This window comes from Gorilla gorilla, chromosome 5, assembly GCF_029281585.2.
Source record: "Gorilla gorilla gorilla isolate KB3781 chromosome 5, NHGRI_mGorGor1-v2.1_pri, whole genome shotgun sequence".
NCBI classification, from domain to species: domain Eukaryota; kingdom Metazoa; phylum Chordata; class Mammalia; order Primates; family Hominidae; genus Gorilla; species Gorilla gorilla.
Window position 1 is genome coordinate 63,212,902 of NC_073229.2, and position 19,776 is coordinate 63,232,677.

Sequence of the window (19,776 nt, forward strand, 5' to 3'; positions counted from 1 at the left end):
GTAGGACAGCAATGGATGCAGTCTCTCTCTTTTTTGAGGCGAAAGCCTGGCTTCCCTTCCCGGATCGGCCGCCTGTGGGACTCGAGAGACCTGTGCACGCAGGGGACGCGGCGGTGCCCGGGGTTAGAGCTCTCCCCTGTGACCGAAAAGATAATTAAAAATCGCACGCGCAGGAGCCAGCTCAGCTCCTGGCTGCGCTTCCAGTTGCTCCGGTCTGGCTAAATGGGTTCTCGCACCCTGGCGGCGCCCGGGCTGGGAGGCCAGTAGGCCGGGCGCGAAGAGTAGGTTGGGGACCAGGTGTCATAGCCGGTGGCGCAGAATCGCTTCTCGGAGTCACCGAGGGTGGCAGTGGCAGGCGGCTGTGGGGCGGGAGGGGCGCGGCTCGGGGCTAGTGTCTGTGGAGGGATTTGGGGAAGAGGCAGGAACGTGGAGAGAAACGTGGGAAAGGGAAAGACCGACGAGGGAGGCGTGGAGCAGTGCATGGAGGAAGGGCAGGTAAAAATAAAGCCCCAATTAGGAAGGACAGAGTAGTATCCCCTGAACTCCATCCTTACCCCTCGAGAGCGCACACCTGGCTACCCCGCACCCCCACCTCTGCTCCCGCGGTCTGGCAGACCCTCAGTCCCCCGCGCATCTCTTCAGCGGGGCGATCCCGAGTCACGCAAACACAGCCCCCCAAGCTCATCTTGTACTCGAAAGGGCTCCAGAGTCCGCGACTGGCACCAGGCCCCCATCTTCCGTGCCCCTCATGCTCTCAGAGCCCTTCCAGGCCCCTTCTAGGGCGCAGACCCGGGCGTGGGCTCAGCGAGTGGGAGCAAAGCTTTAAAACCAGACAGGGAGGGTCGTGGCAGGTCGCTACGAGGGTGAGGGAGGCGTTTGCACTGAGCAATAAAAACACCCAGTAATGGGTATGTGAATTGCTTTAAATAAGATGGGAGGGCGTGAGAGATGACCCAACCATCTTTCTTCCTTAATGCTTCGAGGGGGAGGCATTCTAATTCTTCATTTATTTTATAAAATCACTTGTTACTGTGTCAGCTACTCCACTAGGAATCTTTGAAACTTTGGCAACTGATGATTTTTTTCGCAAACACGTTTTCAAGCTTTGGAAGGCTTTAAAGAGTTTGGTAATAAGCAAGAAACGTAGTAGTACACAACGCCGAGGGTAAAACAGCCCTGTGCCCCCTTCTTGGGGTGTAATAGCCTCAAGCGGATTTCCCGGCTTCTGCGGGCGCAGCACATTGTTTTATTTGTTTTGAAGGCTCAGAGTTTGAGGCTGGTCGTAGACACCCACGTGCTCTGACTCTCATCAGCGTAATGATCGACTTAGCCAGAGTCGTGTCTATATAAACCACAAAAACCTAATCATTAGAAATCCCAGCCTCCAAAAACCACATTTTAGGTAAAAAGTGCCGCTTTTTTTCCGCGCTCCTTCATCCTCTCGACCACAACTTTTTGGGGGATCCAAAGTCGCTTTTTAAACCCACACTAGGAAATAAATACATAAATAAACAGCCACGGAAGCATTTTTAATTTTTTAGTTCGTATTTTTAATTTTTCCCCGTGAGCGCTGGGGAAGACAGACACGAAACTTAGTCTTAGATGTAGAATAGACTTAATAAAATATTTAAATTCGTGGAAAACAGCTGGTGCTTTTCCCCAGCAAGGGTTTTGCAACTTATTTTAATCACAAAGCTGACAGTTTTTCAGTCCTTAAAACAAAAACAAACAAACAAACACCTCATTCTTGTTCTCTAGGAATGTCAAGATTGAATATATAAGAAAAAAGAAATGTCCAGCTATGCACTTGAGTTCCTAAAAACTATTTTGACTAGATCTCCCTCCACCACCCCCCTCATTTTTTTTGTGTCACTTAAAACAAAAAACACCCAAACCCTGCAAAATCTTTTTCCCTTGGGAGTCGCTCAGACAGAGGTGGGGGTGGAGGTGGGAGGGTGAAGAGTGCTGAGAAGTCAGCACAGACGCTCAAGAATTTTCCTTCCTCCTCTCCTGAAGTTACAACGAAAAATAGCGACAGTCAGATCAGCCGGGGGCTCTGTGGTGTCTCGGCTTCAATCTCTTCCTACAAAGAGGGGGTTCCTTGTCCTAGGGGTGGGGAGAGCAAGAGGACGCGACCAGGCGAGATTGCCCCTAGTCTGGGGCCGCCTCTAGGCTTCGGAAACTGCACACGGCGCGCGGGGGGCTCCTTCTCGCGGCCGGCTGGCGGCGGCAGCGGCTGCGATTCGCAGGCTCGAGATTCGTTGCCCCGAGATCCGCTGCCCACGACTTACCTCTTGGCACCTTGAAGCGCGAGAGACAGGGGAGCTTTGCAAATTGCAGGAGGGAGTGGATGCAAAGAGGTGGCTGTGAGAGGGCGAGAAGAAAAGAAGGGAAAGGAAGGAGCCTAGCCGGGGAGCCGGGCTGGCAGCCGCCGCGGGAGGAATCTGAGCGTGCAGCCGGCGCGGGGGGAGCGGCGGCCGCCGCGGAGGCGGCGGCGCGGGAGGGCGGAGGCGCGGCCGCCTGCAGCTGGGTAGCAGCGCGCGGCGCGGCGCGGCGGTGGCGGGCAGCGCGCGGCAATGCCGGCCCCGGGGCTGGACTGCTGAACCCACACCGCTTCACCACCGGACTCGAACTGGGAGGGGGCGCCAGCGCACCCAGGACGCGGTGCCCCAAGGGACCCCACTCCAAGCTGCAAACTCAAGTCCCCCGCCTCCCCAGGCCAAACACACCCCCGCGCCCGTTCGCAGCTGCCACCCCGGGTGTTCCAAAGGCTCCGGCAAAGATCTGCGCCTCCCGGGTCTCCCTACCCGCCAGCCCGACTGCGCCGCATCGCCAGACTCTGTTGGCCCATCAGACTCCGCCCGGCAGTCGGCCTCATCAAACTTGATTTCTCACCTCCTCAGCCCCATCACCTCCATCCTCTTTCCCCCCGTCTCGCCTTCACCCCCCCAATTTCCTCCTTGCCCCTCATTTCCACCCTCCTCCCCCTCCCCCGGCCACTTCGCTAACTTGTGGCTGTTGTGATGCGTATTCCCGTAGATCCGAGCACCAGCCGGCGCTTCAGCCCCCCCTCCAGCAGCCTGCAGCCCGGCAAAATGAGCGACGTGAGCCCGGTGGTGGCTGCGCAACAGCAGCAGCAACAGCAGCAGCAGCAACAGCAGCAGCAGCAGCAGCAACAGCAGCAGCAGCAGGAGGCGGCGGCGGCGGCTGCGGCGGCGGCGGCGGCTGCGGCGGCGGCAGCTGCAGTGCCCCGGTTGCGGCCGCCCCACGACAACCGCACCATGGTGGAGATCATTGCCGACCACCCGGCCGAACTCGTCCGCACCGACAGCCCCAACTTCCTGTGCTCGGTGCTGCCCTCGCACTGGCGCTGCAACAAGACCCTGCCCGTGGCCTTCAAGGTAAGAGGCTACACCGCCCCCCGCCCCCGGCCGGGAGCCGCGGAACCTGCCCGCCGGTGTCTTCCTGCCCACGGGGCTGGGCCCCGGACGTCCTCCAAGACCTCCTGCCTTGGCGGCTCTAACCCCAGAAACCCCCGGCCGGGCCTCTCCCTCAGGATGCCCTGGCGGGCTCGAGGCTCAGTCCCTCCGCGCAAATCCCTCCCTCTCCCACCTGTGCCCGCTGCCACCCCGACTTCAGCCCTAGTCCCCCTGACCCGTTCAGCACTCCTCATGCCTCCTGCCCGGCCTCGGTTCTCACTCACTCCTTCGCGCCGTCTCCCTTTCCCCCACGATTCCCAAAGTACCCACTCTTGCACTGCGAGCGGACTTGCTCCACCCCGCCCCTTTCCCGGGGGCGAGGATCTCCGACATTGTCCCCTGGGGCTCCCGCGTCTTCCCGGGACATCCCGGCCTGGCCGCATTGCGGGCTGCCCGCGCCGCCTCTCTTTGGGCCTCCGCGCGCTCTCACCCGCTTCCCTCACAGCCAAACGCCCCTCTTCAGGTCTCGGCGTCCCCTTCCCCGACCCGCAGAGTTCAGCGGTCCTGGTCGCTCCCGGGCTCCCGTGCCGGGATTCGTGGGGTGCCGGTGCCGGGCATTAGTGCCCGGGGCTGGGCGTGGGGTGCTGACTGAGGCGCGCGGGCTGCGCTACCAGTGCCCGGGAGGGTCCTTGACAAACCTAGGGTCTCCAGAGGAGGGGATGTCAGGACGGGGGCGTTTGCTCTGTTCGCTGACCCGCGCCAGATCCCGTTACCGGGAGGAAGGCGGGGCCGCTGGGGCGTCCGCGAGCCCCGAAGCGGGGGCGTTCAGGGGGCCTGGGCGCTGAACCCTCGAGTGCTGGGAGGCGCGGGCCAGGGGAGGGGGCGGGAGCTCGGGCCGCTTCTTTCAGCCGGGACCGAGCTCTGCGCCTCGCCCCGCCAGGGAGGGATGAGGGAAACCTGTGGAACAACTTTAGCTCGCCCAACTTGAAAACGGAGGCGAAATTTTGTATTTTTGCTTTATTATTATTTTTAAAGGACTTAAATCTAAAAAAGATCCCTCCTGCTTCTGAAAGGTGGTGAGAGGCTCCTGCCGGTGGCCTGAGCACGGAGTGAGCTCGAAGGCTTGAGAGCGGCCTCTGCGCGCCCCGCGGACTCTTGTGCCTGCCCGGCCCGTTAGTTTGAGGGCGGGTGGCAGCCGCGGGAGTCGCAGGCAGGTGCTCCACAGGTTGAGGGTTTAGGATCTGGAGCCTCTCACAGTAGCCCGATGGCTCTCCATAACCCGATCCAGATTTCCCGGGGTAGCCCTCTCCAGGGGGGAGACGCGGAGCCCCCAGGGCCCAGCGCACACTGGGTTGATGGGGAAACGGGTTCCCGGGCTGTCCACACTCGCAGGACTGTCCACACTCGCAAGACGCCAGGGATGCAGGGGTGGTAAGCCAGACGTGGAGATGAGCACTCTCAGAAAGGTGCTTTGGGCCCTTGCTAACCTCTGAACTTGAGTAGGTGGGCCTGGGTCCCCTGGGTTCTGAGGTCTGTGGAGAGCAGGGCAAGCAAGGCCTTGGGGGAGGTTAAAAAAAAAAAAAAGTTGGGGGAGGAATCATGCCAGTTTCTCCGCTGGGGACCCTGGGGCCAAACTCCCACGGGCCACTGACAGTTCCCAGTTGTTGATCACCCCCACCCCACGCACCAATTCAGATTCCGTGTGTGGGTGGGATGGAAAGAAAGAGGAGTCCAGGTCAGTTAGACCTGGTTATCTCGCTAGGTCTTATATCAGAACAGAAATCAGAATGAATTGTTATGGAAAGGGGATGTTGCATTCTGGGGCAAGTTTCATTTTGCAGTTGGCTCAAGAAATTTTTTTTTTTAACCGTCACATTTCTCCTTTTATAAACCACCCATTTTGTAGGTTAATGTTTGCTTCCTTGAAATAGGAAAAGCTCAGAATACATGTGAATTGTATAAATTTAGATTTCCATACGATATATATCTTTTACAATGTCCATCGTCCAAGGGCCCAGAATTTTTAAATTAGTCTTATATGAGAATGGAAATTTGTTTCCACCAACGCCCTCCAATCCCCCAAACCAAAAGCCCCCAAAAACCCCAAACCTGGATGAAAACAGCAAAAAACACAAATAAGTAGATACCTTGTCTGCACAATGCCACAAATCAGAATATGTGAAAATATAAGAACAGATGCTTACATTTTTAAAGTGTTCCATATACCATTCTGCTAAACATATTTAAGGTCTATCTTGAACTGTTCTCTTGCATTTATGCTGCTGAATTGATTTGAACATGAGCATTTTGGATGGAAAGGTTGTTTTTTGCACTTTAGCTTTAGCTAGTCTCAGATATTTTGGCTGTCATCTAAGATTTTTCACTAGCACCCTTTAAAAATTATTTTGAAAAATTATTTGAAAATAAATTTTGCTCTTTGTTATTAATCAACTTGTTAATTACACAGAGTACATTTTTGTATCTTAAGCAGTAAACAGACCGTAGGTAACAAGACCATATTAAATTGACTATTTTAATTCATATCAATTGAATAATGAATTGAGTTAACCTAAAACCTGACTGTCAATGTCTTTCTATCAACATACCTGTGTTAAATAGAATTCAAAAAGTGGGTGATAGCTAAGATCTACTCAGTATAGAAAATACTCTGTTGAGAAAAAATGTATGGATGTTTGGAACATCCAGATTGTGACAACCTCTCTTTACCCTACTTTTTGAATAAAAGCCTGAGAGCACTAGACTTTCTATACTCTTACAATATAATCAAATACATCTGCAATGAAGAAATAATATGAAGAAGTCTCCCTTATAAAAGTGGTGACAGCAATTTGGCCATGATATTTAGAGCTATGTAAAAAATAGATTATAGTGGTTGTCAGGTCAATAGCAGATAGGTAAATGGATTTAAACACACACATACACACACACACACACACACACACACACACACACAGCTTATTTGTTGTGAAGTCTGATATTCAAATCAATACAATATTTATTGAGCCCCTATTTTGTATCTGTCACACTGAGCTTGACACCGCAGAGAATCAGAAATGAATTCAATAGACTGTTTTGAAATGTCAGTTTAAACTCGTGTTTAAACACGATATTGACAATCTATTTCATTAAGAATGTATTAGCGTTGTTCATCTACTCTTGTTTCGAGATGATATAAAATTTATTTTTACATGTAAAAATGCAAAAACAACTGGTATACTTTATATAAAGTTGTTTATTAACATTGTATTTTTAACAAAGTTCTGCAGTTTTGAAATGTTCGGTCCCCCCAGGTGTCAAGGAAACGGAAATAAATATTTTTAACATTTTCAGGTGTATCTCACTGAAACCTTAAAATAGTTAAGGCATACTATTAGAGGATCCCAGACCCTTTCTATCCTAGATAATTCTAGTGACAAAGAAGTAACTTGCAAATTCAGCTCATTAGCTGATGGTCAGGTAATGGTGGAGAGAGCGTGTCAACCATGCATCCAGTAGCACCCTTTTAGTTAGGGGTCTGTCAGCATTTCCACTGTGAAGCCTGGTGTTCAGGGTTCGTAACTTAGTTGCCTTAAATAGCTTCAAGCTGAAACACTATGCAGAAATTTTAAGTCCAGATGTATATTTTAAAACTAAAAGTAGTTCAAGCCTATTCTGCTGTTTTAAGTTAGAGAACACTGGACTATATATATTTATCAGTATCATATGTTTTTCTGGCAGTGTTAAAGAAAACACATTTTTAGATATATAATCTAGCACTCATAGTTAATTCTGTCTATTTAATAATACCTTTCAGTGCTTGTCAAAAGGAGGGGTTTCAAAATGACAGAGCAATTTCTGTTTGAAAATAAATTTTTGGCATCACTAGCCATTTTTCTCTCTTCGAAAACAAATATACAACTAGTAAATACTTGATACCAGTGAGTAGTATTTTTCTTACATAGTTAATGATCAGATTTTATGTTTATATTTTTTGAATCTCATTGTATCTAAACTAGGGAAAATAGGTTGTTAAGCCTGTTAAATCCTTATTAACCGTAATATAAATTATTATGCATAATTATGTAAATCAATAGATTTCAAGTTGTATGAAGACAGACACATTTTTGTGTTATGCCTTTGAATTCAAGAAAACTTATTTAAAGTTAAATATTTTGGGACTGAATATATAAAACTTCTAAGTAAGGAAGTTGGAACAAAGAATTTCAGGTGGAAAATAAATACTTATAAAATTTTTTAGAAAACCTATTAAATATTTGAAAATAGGTATGGTAGATATCTTTCATTATTTTTTCCTCTTTGGCATTATTGTTTGTATCCTTTCAAAATTCCAGAATATCTATTGTTAGATGATCTAAACCACCATGATACATGGCCCACAAATTGCTGCTTTAAATTGAAATAATTTTTATCAAAATTTATCTTTGACATATATATTTTTAAAATTATGAAATGATATATTGTGTTTTTTCTCTAGAATTCAATGGGCTTTTCCTAAGTTCTAGGATAAATTCAAAATATTAACTGTACTATTTGTTGAAATGTTTTGATACTGTATTTGAAGTTATCTTTAAGTAATTGTGATAGGAATAACATTTTTGCTTTTCGCAATTAGACTCACTTCTCTTTTTATTGCAAAGAAAGATTTGATCAGATTTTATCTTGAAAAATAATTATATTTCAATTATACCACAAGTACAATATCCTGAATTATGTTGGCCTATAAGAGTAATTGATTAGTTAAGACTAGACTTCTGTCCATGGAAATGTCATAGGCAATTTTAATTTCCATATAAAAAGATGAGAAACTGTTTTAAGGGTTTGAGCTAATTCTTCATTCCTCTTCTTTTAGTGATTCACAGATTTAGTCATAAGGAGTCTCATACAAAATTTCAATAGCATTACTACAGTTAAATATCCTTCTACTTTATTTTGTGCAAGCCACATATCATGTGATTTAAATGCTAGTTATGGTGAGGTGCGCTAAATAAAGGAACGTCTTTCTCTATTCTGAAATGTCAGGACAGAAAATTACTTCTCCTTTTCTCATGGAGTTTCTTGAATTTGTAGATTTTATATTTTAAAAACACCTAGAAATGTGATTGTTAAGATCATCACAAATTATTCTTTGCAGAGCAGTACTTTTGTATTGGGTAGGATGGAAGCAAATTTTAATTTGTGCTTATTCCTAACTAAAGAGCGAGTTTTGACTGCACTTCAACCCCTTCAAATGTTTTTCCATTGCTTGGTTTTGGTACAGATGAAATGTGTAAAAATTTTTTGATTCTTTTGGTTTTCTTTTAGATAAACACAGTTGAGAATCTCCAAGGGAAACTTTTTAGCTTCAGAGATCTACTTAAAGAAAAAACCTCTCAAACACATAATTATACTTCTGATTGATATAAAGTCAAATACAGTACTTCCCCCAACTCCCAACCTTTTCTCCCCCTCAGAAAAACATCAGGCAATCTGATTTGGTAGAGTGAATAGCAGAAAAAAAACCAATATATTTAGCCATTAAACTAGAGTTCAGCTTTAACAGGAAAGATTGTCGCTACATTGCATTAGCATTTTTTTTCAGGTCTTGCTCTCAGCCTCATAGAAGGCTCACACAACTTGTAATTATTTATTTGTTTTGTAAAATGTGATATGTAAAACACACTAATATTGAATATGGTCATTATTATACTGCTTAAGCACAGTAAAATGGATGTATGTATTTCACTCTTAGGGATCTTTTCTTTCATATTTTCCCATATTGAATCAATTTTCCATTTCTTCTAACTAAAAAAAAATCCATTATGTTAAAAATATGCAGTAAAATAATAATGTCCCAGAGCTCTTGAAAACCTTTATATTGGGGCAGATTGCTCTTTTTTTTTTTTTTTTTTTTTTTTTTTCGGAAATGTAGCCAGACTTGAGTGAAATCCACCAGCAGTCATCCTGTATCTCTCAACAACATCAAAGAACATCTCAGAACATGAAGTGAGGAAGTATGTATTCAGTTGAACCCTTTAAGAATGCTTATAAGTAAAAGCCTATGTTTAACAGACAGCAGATTTGGAACAGAACACTGTGTTACCCTCCTCATCTTACAAAAAGCACATCATTATAATTACACTCTATACTTATATAGTATCTTCTACATTTTGCAGACTTTCCAATTCATATTGGAAAACTGTGGTTCCTGGAGATGAAGTTATTTTGTGTGAGGTCATAGCAGATATGTAGCAGAAGTGGGGAAAAAGTGGAGCCTCTTGATTTTGGTATATTCATTCTCTTCTAAACAGTACAACTTTTCTCCTGCCTTTATTAATATGCTTACTGGGTCCATATTTACTTTGACGTAGAAAGCCACGCAGCAGGTGTTAAAATACAATATGCTGAGTGTACAAAATGTCAAACATTCAGATGAATCCTGGCAAATGTAGTCAATTATTGCAGTATTTTCAAATGTTCACATTTTTGGCACGGTGAATTTGAAAAATTGAAAAGCACATTGCCTCCATCAGGAGTACAGCATTACCTGTATTCAGTAGCCGCTTGAGATATGAGATGAAGTGTACAGGGAGGAAGTCTTATTTTCAAGGGATTTTACTTTTGACCCAGGAGACTTCTCATATTGAGAATAACTATATACTCCAGGGAAAGGGAGGCAGCATGGTTCCGTCTCCTCTGGGATGAAAACAATGTCAGAAAACGAGCTGGGGGCAAGGGGGCACATTGCTGTTAGCAAGGGGTGCTGACTCAACATTAACTGGCCCTCTCAGAGTTTTAGTGGGTAGCCCCACAGACTTCTGTCTCTGCGAAGTGGGGCTCTTTATGGAGCTCTTTCATTTATTTCAAAAATGTTTACCTGGCTGGGCTCGGTGGCTCACACCTGTAATCCCAGCACTTTGGGAGGCTGAGGTGGGTGGATCCCCTGAGGTCAGGGGTTCAAGACCAGCCTGGCCAACATGGTGAAACCCCTTCTCTACTAAAAATACAAAAATTAGCCAGGTGTGGTGGTGCACACCTGTAATCCCAGCTACTCGGGAGGCTGAGGCAGGAGAATCACTTGAACCTGGGAGGTGGAGGTTGCAGTGAGCCGAGATCGTGCCACTGCACTCTAGCCTGGGTGATACAGTAAGACTCCATCTCAAAAAAAAAAAATTAATCAAACACTTACCATGTGCTGGACACTTTTGGGAGCAGGGTTGATAAGTGGTGAACAAGACAGATGAGATGAAGGCCCTTCTCTCGTGTAGTTTCCTAACTCATATAATCTGGACTCCTAGGAGTGAGTCCCTCAGCTTTGGCCTGGTATATTTAAAGTAGTCATAGACCATTAATATTAATATATGTACGTTGAAATGAGGATCACTTGAGTACAGTGGGAGGCTGGGGAAAGTGGGGCCTGTAATTTAAGGAAGGCTTTATTGATTTTGAACTGAATAACAGTACTAAATGGAAGGAATGGAACTGAGAAACAGCCTAAGAGAAAAGTAAGGGTGACAAAAATATTGACAAGTTTTTTGTTTGATTGTTTTCCTGGCTGGAGGAGAGGACATAGTGAAGGCGTGTTGCAATAGGGTTCATGGATGGGGGAAATTCAGCCCTAAAATATAGGTATAGTGTGTATTATCACACTGTAAGAAATCTACTGTAATATGCCAATTGTATTGGCAACATGGAATTAAATGCTTAGGTTTGTCTTATGGAAATCTTGACAAAGGAGGGAGTAGCACTAGAAGGAGAAAAAGATAAGTGGGAGGTTCACCAGACAGGCAAGCACACAGGGGTGTTATTGTCAGACAGTTGTGGGCTACTTTAGCTGCGGTCATTGCTGAGTTACCATGAGGGCATCTGGAAGCTGAATGAGGAAGACATCGAAATAATCTGAATATAGAGTCCTGGAAGTTCGTTGAGAGAAAGGATTGTTACCAAGGGGCAGGATCTTGGCAATGGATTAGGAGGAGTGTTTCATATATGACAGTGAAGGATCTGCACCAGCATCTCCTTACTGGGCTCTGTGTTAATCGAAGGCACACATTTGCAAGTTAGCTGACTCAGGTTAAAGTGTTATCTCTAGTCTTGGAGCAGAAAAAATGTTTGTTAGTTCCAAAGATGGATTAATCTAGATCTTTTCTTGATTGAGTTAATTTGCTTCAGATTAACTGTTGAAGATTAAGCAGTCAAGTATGTCATTCCAGGATGGCAGATGGGACACAAGACATAATAGAACTGAGGCTAAGGGTATATATTGTTTTTTTCTTATTTATCATCAATTATTTTCACCTTCAGTTTCTTGATGACTTCGGATATCACACTGGGTCCCACCGCAGCGTGGTTTTCAGTAAATATACTGTTATTAAAAGCTGAAGTGCTAGCCCAAAGTAAGGAGATAAAACAGACCACACGATATCTAGGCTCTATGTAGTGAGGAGCCCCAGGGTTTCACTTAAAAATCTTCTCCCATAAAGTTGACCAGACTTGATATTTTTTAGCCTGTGATGGGATAAGACCACACCTCAGGGCTCTCCCTGAGAGAAAGCCTGCAGACAGGTGGTGCCTTGATCTGTATGATGCAATCTGCAGATGGGGCATCCCTCTTCCTTCTGTGGCATAATTCCTCTGGACAACTTAACATGGGGATTTAATAAAAATGTACATATTTTCTGTGAAGAATCCAACAACAAATGAAGGAAGTTTTTGCCTGCCTTTGAAATGGGTGGACCCTGAAACATTGGTCTGTTTGAAGTGGCATCACAACCCATCCACAGATGCTTCATTCCTGTCGGCCATTACTGGACTGGACTAGAACACTAAGTCCTGATAAGACACATCATTTGCAATGAGAATATATTCTGTTTGTAAGCCTTTCTGATGTGCCATTATTGCTGCTGTGTTTCCTGTTTTATGTAGGTGGTAGCCCTTGGAGAGGTACCAGATGGGACTGTGGTTACTGTCATGGCGGGTAACGATGAAAATTATTCTGCTGAGCTCCGGAATGCCTCTGCTGTTATGAAAAACCAAGTAGCAAGGTTCAACGATCTGAGATTTGTGGGCCGGAGTGGACGAGGTAGGTCTCTGACTTTTGATACTGATAATAGAATAAGCGCATTAGGCTCCTTTGATGAAATGTAGACTAGTCTGTATACAAATCAGCACCTTCTTTTTCTGAATAGAATTACTGAAGATTTGATTTAAATACATCCAGATGAAGTTGAGTGTTTTTCTGAGTACTCAGGCCTTTTTCATTTATTTTATGATATTGAAAATTCAAACAATGTTTTCAGAAAAACTAGCTCCTAATTTCACTGGGTGTGAGCATATAAGGTAGAGAAAAGAACAGTTGGAGGATCAACTTCTGAATTATGAGGAGTCAAATAACTGAGTAAATTGAGTGGTAAAGGGGAAAGAAAAATGGATATGTTGGATCAATTTCCTGGTAATATCAATTTTGGTCTAAGTTGTAGCAAGGACAGCTGGCATAATGCTCTTCACTTATCACAGGTTACCTCTATATGATTTAATTTACTCTCATAGTAAGAATTTATTAAAAACCATGGTTTTTTTAACATAAGGCTTTTCATTTGAATAAGTGAATAATGTATTACTTATGTTAGAGTGACTATGTAAGGTTGCCTAAACAGATGAATGGTTAGTACTCTAATATTAATAGTTCCATACTATGTAAGGATTCCCACCATCTGAATCCATATTCAAAAATTAAAGATCCTTAAATAGAAAATTATCCCTTTTAGGGTTTTTGTAACTGTTTGATAAATGAGGTTAATGTTTTTTTAAAAAGTCTTTAAGGAGGCCAATATTTTGGCTTTTATTTACTTATTCTACAGAAAGACTTTTACTAGTTACTCACTATTAGAAGCATTATGCTTATTTATTTACTCAACTGAATCTAATATTTCCATTTTGAGTATTTTGATAAGAAGAAAGAAGATAGACCACTTTAGAACTGAGGTGAAATAAAGCCTTATGGAATCATTGCGACCCAGGTTTGAATAGGAAATGAGGAGCACCACTTTTTAAACCATGTCTAATAATTGCTCTTTAGTTTGGATCAGATGTCAAATTATTACCATTGTAAAAACTTGATAAGGGAAATTCAAGCAAGGCTGTTTCCGATGAGTAGCGTTAGTTTACTTTCTAGGAACAGGGCCAAGAAGTTGTACTTTTTAACTTAAAAAAAATGATTCATGCTAATGAGATACTGTCACTGACAGGTTGTTTGAAATAAAATGAGGCTCACAGCCTCTGGTAGAATCAAAACTAAGGGAGTTATTTCTGCATCAGGTTTAGTTAACTTTCATAAAACGAGGAAAAAAAGACACATCCTATATCACTACTGACTGATTAGGTTTGGAGTATGTGTGTGTGTGTATTCATTCTTCCTTTTTCTCATTTACTTATGCAGGTCCACTATGCAATTAAAGTTTTCCTTTTTTTCTAGTTAGAATCAAGAAAAATGTGAACATGATGATTTACCTGTATGCTCTGAATTGCATCTTTCTTCTTATGTAATAATACTTTTTTTTTTAACTAGAGTAATGAATTTTAGTTTTTAAAGGATTGGGTGCCATGCTTAACTTTACATTACAGATTCAAACTAGTGTTTTCATTTATCTTACTTTTGTATTATATAGATGCTGCATAACTTTTTTCTGATCAATTTAAGTAGAAACTATGGCAAAGTGATAGTGTACTTTGTAAACCCTCAACATATTTATTTAAGAAACTTCAAAGAGAAACAAAGGGTGTGCACTGTTTTACTATATTGGCTTTCTGAGTTTTGGCTGGTTTCCCAAATAGCAATTTTTATATTTAAAAAAAAAGACAGACTTAACTGCTTGCAGACTTTTCACGCATGGAAGATGAAGAAAGCTTCTTTTGATGAAGTGTAATTATGTCCAAACAGAGCTGACCCCCTCCCCCTATATTTCTTATGATCTTAACTGAAGAAAGTAGGATTTTTCCTTTGAAGCAGCCGGGACTTGGTGGAGGATCTGAAATGCTACAGTCTGCTGCCAGAGGCAGGATGGAGAAATTGGTCCAGACTTGTCTTCAAGACTTAGGTGGGGGGTAGGGGGAGTGGGTGGAGAGAGAAAGAAAAATTGATTTATCACTAATAATATATTTTTATATCACTGCATTAACATTGTATGAAAGGAAACAGTAATATCAAGCTGAGATGAAGAGGAAAAAAGGACAGAGAACACTGATAACAGATCACACTCTGAAAAAAAAAATGGGTCAGTTTTTCAGTGGCAGGAAACCCTTTAACCTGCCTTTGTACCCTTTGTACCTGACCTGCTTTATAACAGACTCTTCCAGCTTCCTCTTTGATTTTCACACTTCTATATTTCTCTTAAGCTATTAAGTGTGGATCAACATGCTGCTACCATTGTATTTTCTTTCCCGGCTTTAAATATTTCTATTTTCAGTAGTGTTATAAAAAAACACCAAGTTCCTCAAATATTACTCTTTTTTTTTCTTTCCACTGGTAGAAACATAAACTCTCAGAAACTGAAAAACAATCTTAGATTATAAAGGAGTCATGTCACTACTGACTTTGACTTTATGGGTCGTCTTATGACCACAACTTTTGAAAGTGCTAGAATAAAAGTAGAGCATCAGTGGAACTTGCATTAAGTTAGGAGAGGCTTAAGGTTTTTCATTGTTTTTCCTTTTTTTTTTTATCCTTAATCTTTTAAAGAGAAGTGTTTAAAATGATTTTGGCCCTTAAATTTTTTTTTGGTATGCTTTCTTTTTCCTGATGAAGCCATGGATGACACAATTAGTTATCTACTGACTGCTAGCTCCCTATTTGAGAGCCTGTATTTTAAAATAACAGGCTGTATTTTATCACTTATGGAAAGTGATAAAAAGGGGATTTTTGAAAAAAAATTAATTTAAGGAAATCATGAATGCCCACATAAACATTTGACTTAAGAAGTGCATTATTATTATAGGATGAAGAACCAATTACTAAATTGGTTGGTAATTTCTGAAAATTTCTTCAACATTGCATACATATTTCTTCTGAAGGGGCAATAAGAAGCAGAAGGAGCCTCATTCACTTTTGCTGTAGTTGTTAATTACATCTTGATCCTTAGGGTTTGATTTTGGCAGATCATAGTTATACTTAACTACTTGTTTCCTCCCCCAAACCCATCTCTTTTTAAAAGCAGTTTTTTATAGAGAACTCACTCTACTCTGTAAATTTAAATGCTTTATACTTGAAGGGTGAATTTTATTTTTGGCTTTTGTTCCTACATGAGGCGTCGCCCTGAATTTAGGGGAAGCATAGATGACTTTTAATATCCTAAGTAAGTTGTAAAGGTCTCAAGTAGAACTATTACCAAAACTGGTTTAAATAAATTTATAGACAATCTATTTTATCTTTTTTTCTTTTTTGAGATGGAGTCTCACTCTGCCACCCAGGCTGGAGTGCAGTGGCACCATCTCGGCTCACTATACCCTCTGCCTCCTGAGTTCAAGTGATTCTTGTGCCTCAGCCTCTTCAGTAGCTGGGATTACAGGCGTGCGTCACCACGCCCAGCTAATTTTTATATTTTTAGTAGAGACAGGGTTTCACCAGGTTGGCCAGGCTAGTCTTGAACTCCTGACCTCAGGTGATCTGCCCTCCTCCACCTCCCAAAGTGTTGGGATTACAGGCGTGAGCCACCGCGCCCAGCCGACAATCTTTCTACCAGGTTATTTAGAGACATTAAGGATAACTGAGATCTGTATATATCCTTGATTTATTAAGATGAGTGCCATAGATGAAAACTGACTCTGAAACACAGCCATGGGAGCCACTGTTAGAAAGGCAATCCTGGGCCCATAGACCACTAATCTGACCCCAAAATGGCACTTTAAAATGTTTTAGTGTAAATTAACTTTCAATCTAGAGATTCAGCTGTTTTACTTTTTGCGATCTTTCCATTGTTTTGAGGTTCTAACTTGGACCCAGTGGCTTCCTATTCAAGTTTCTGGTTTCTAATTCTGTAGGCTTTTAGTTTTCTGTAACTAGTTTAGACTCCTGGCTGGTTTATTCTTCTGGTTAGTCTTAATGTTTATAATAAAGCCTCTCTTTGCTAACCAATTATAAATTATTTAAATCCGTGTAATAGCCAATATAGTGGATAAAATATATCAATGACACTTTAAAAATAGATGCTTTCATCATCCTGAGATATTGCATTAGTCCATTTATATTTACTGTTTCTTGGGCACATAGAGCTGATTGGGACGCATCTAGAAATAAATTACTTATTAATTTTTTTAAATGGCAAGTGATCAAGCCACTTAAGGAAGTGGCCAAGTGACAGAATATTTAAAAAAAAAAAAGAGCATTAATTTTAGGGTCTGAAAAATGAGGTTCAGATCCTCATTTTTTCATTTACTAGTTGTGTGAACTTGGGTAAATTACTAAGTCTCTCGAGGCTTCAGCCTCCTTATTTGTGCAATGGGGGTGAGAGATCTAAGTGGGGAGGGTTAATTGAGATAATGTGTATGAAGTGGCACTTAATACGTTTCTAATTGTTATTCACCTTTCCCTATTCAAACTGCACCCACCCCATTCCTGTCTTTTCTTTCCTGTTTTTTTTCCCCTTGGCTATGGAAAAGTATAGCCAAGGAGACTTAAAACTATTTATACTCAGTAACAAATGATGTGCGTCTTAAACAGATTTTAGGAACTTACATGGTCTAGGTTGAAAAGAAAACCCATTCACTAGACTTGACAGCCAAAGACCTGTTCTCCATTAAGCCTTTTATATAACCTGTTCCATATTAAGCTTTGAAAAGACTGCATTAAACTTTGCACTGGTACATATTGTCAAAGATTTGTGTTTTGGTTTAATACTCTCAGTTTTCAGTAAGGGAAAAAGAATCTCTGACCAAAAAACAAAGCAAAACAAAATGAGCTTTTTAAAGGTCTGTTACAGGAGCAGACTAAATGAGTACTCTGGCCTGAGATTGCTGAATGTTTTATTGAGTCACTGTTTCACGCCCACCTCTTCCTGTCTTGTAACAGTTTGCAGTTTTGACTATCTGACATGATTAACCGTTGCAAATCTAACTGATTACGACTGTTAGTAAGTCTGTGCAACAGAGAATGGTATCTTCTGGAGAAAACAGACATCCAAATATGCTACCAAACTTTTCCCTGTCTCTTTTCCCCTTCTTATTCATCGCTTTTAGCTCATTAATTTGAAGCATCAGATGTAATATTTCAATGAAGCACACCTTCTGCTAAAAGCAAAATTTGAGTTTATACTGAGAGATGTCATGTTCATTTAGCAAAAAGTAAGTCACTGTCAGGGAGTTATTTCAAGATTTAACAGCAAGGATGTATGTTAGGGGAGGGGTGGACAGGGAGGAGAAAAACTTTGTTCCAGTAATGATGAAATCATCATACCACAGGCACATTAAGGCCAGGACAGGAGACACTGGCTCCTGTTAAAATGATTCCCATAAGAACTTTCCTCTTTTATCTTCTTATTGTAGTGCAGCTAAGCAAATGAAATGCTAAAGCTATGTGAAGTAAATAACATAATCAACAATGATTTACTATTGTTCTCTCGTGAGGTCATGACCTAACCCTAAATAAAGACTTCTAAAATTGTCTGTGCTTGGATGTGTTCCTGATGTTGGAGAAAACTGAAAGAAAAAGAACCTTCCTCAAGTGGACCAGGGTTTTGTTTTCATTACAACTGTTGCTACTGAGGAGCTTTTTTGGAATTGGAGTCTTCCTGTGTAGCACTACAATGAGGATGATGATCTTGACTCTAAGCAAATTTGGAAATGTCCTAACGTGGTCATCGGAGGGTTTCCAATTTAGAAGAAGGAGTCCTGCCTCTTGTCTTTGTTTCATTGCCTCCTTAGAGATGCTTAAATGCAATTTGGAAATCTATGCTGCTGTGTAATCATCAATACTGTTTTTTAATATTCACTGTATATTTTCCCCTTTTATATCTGCAGGCAAGAGTTTCACCTTGACCATAACCGTCTTCACAAATCCTCCCCAAGTAGCTACCTATCACAGAGCAATTAAAGTTACAGTGGATGGACCTCGGGAACCCAGAAGTAAGTACTCCCCTTTTTATTGAAGAAACTAATAGAGTTTCCAGAGACCCTATGAGGAATTTATTCCAAATGAGTTAGTGTCACTTTCATGTCCATAGTGTCTTTGTGGACTTTGCTATCTGCATATATTTTTTTTAGTGAGGGAGAGTTAGTCAAACTTCAGAGTTAGTAGAAAATAAAACTGTGGTTTTAACCTTTGCCACACAATCACTAAGGCCTCCGTAGCTTTGGGAAATGAGTGAATAATTATTCAGTCACTGTTAACTATTTGCTAAGAAATTTTGCTCATGTACTGAACATAATGGGGCAGAATAGACCCATGAGAGCTGAGGAAGAAAAGAGCAAACTTAAAAATCTTGAGCTTAGTCAAGAAGCACTGGCATGTGTTTCCCATGGCCTAAGAATGTGTTTTAGCTTTTTAACTCGCCCACTCAATTCCCTTTATGAAGAGCACACTGCTTAATTACAAAGAATTTATTTGCAAATGATAACTTGCTTGATTGTTACAACACTGTTGTTTGGTCATGCTCTAGTAATTGTTATAGGTAGTTTTCTTTTAACAGATAGAGTCAAACCACGTTTAAATCCATCTTGGTTTATTTGTCTGTCTGGACATCCAGAAGGTTTCACCGGCAATCAGTTTCAGGTAGCGCGCATAATCTATTTGGGCCAATGTGTATGTTCCTTCTAAATCTAAATTGACCGAGGTTTGCTTCCCCCACCCCCACCAAAAAACTGCTTTGAACAAACTCAGCATAGCGGTATTTGAATATATTTAGAGATTAAAGATTATTTGACATATAAACCATTAACAATTGTGTGCCAATGGAAACATCATATAGAACTCTGCCTTTGCTGAGTGAATACATTGGAATCCTAACCACTGCATTTAGGGAGGTCAATTTGGTTTGCGGTGGAGGCATAGCTGGCAGAAGTACTTGTTCTATAACAATCAACCTGCCTAGACCATGAGAGTGGCATATCTTTTCTTCCCCTAAAATGAGAGAAAAGGTCTCATAAAGTTTTGCCTCTACCCAAGCAGCATACCTTCCTAGCAGTGGGAGCATATGGTGGGTCCCGTCCCTTTTGCTGCTGTCTCTTTTCACAAAGGCTGACTGCTTGCCTGAACTAGGGAGGTTTCCTGCCTCAAAAGCAAGTCTTTGAGGTTTTTGTTTTCTTCTCCTTTCATGTGTATGGCATTGTTCCAGGTTCATACTGTTGAGTCAGTGCTGGCCCTGTCTGTTCA

The 19,776-nt window shown here is 42.3% G+C and overlaps 1 protein-coding gene across 9 annotated transcripts in view; it reads left to right on the forward strand.

Annotated features, from left to right (window-relative positions):
• The window catches only part of RUNX2 (RUNX family transcription factor 2), a 344,752-nt gene that overhangs the window by 93,918 nt on the left and 231,058 nt on the right, over positions 1 to 19,776 (forward strand). For 6 of the 9 annotated variants that reach the window (XM_063707637.1, XM_063707639.1, XM_063707638.1 and 3 more), the window contains 3 exons: positions 3,040 to 3,401; positions 12,342 to 12,498; positions 18,426 to 18,530. In XM_063707637.1, the coding sequence (XP_063563707.1) occupies positions 3,040 to 3,401; positions 12,342 to 12,498; positions 18,426 to 18,530 (624 nt within the window). Of the gene's footprint in view, positions 1 to 1,565; positions 3,402 to 12,341; positions 12,499 to 18,425; positions 18,531 to 19,776 lie in introns of those variants that run through there. The other 3 variants (XR_010134261.1, XM_063707641.1, XM_055389772.2) reach the window with 1 other exon arrangement.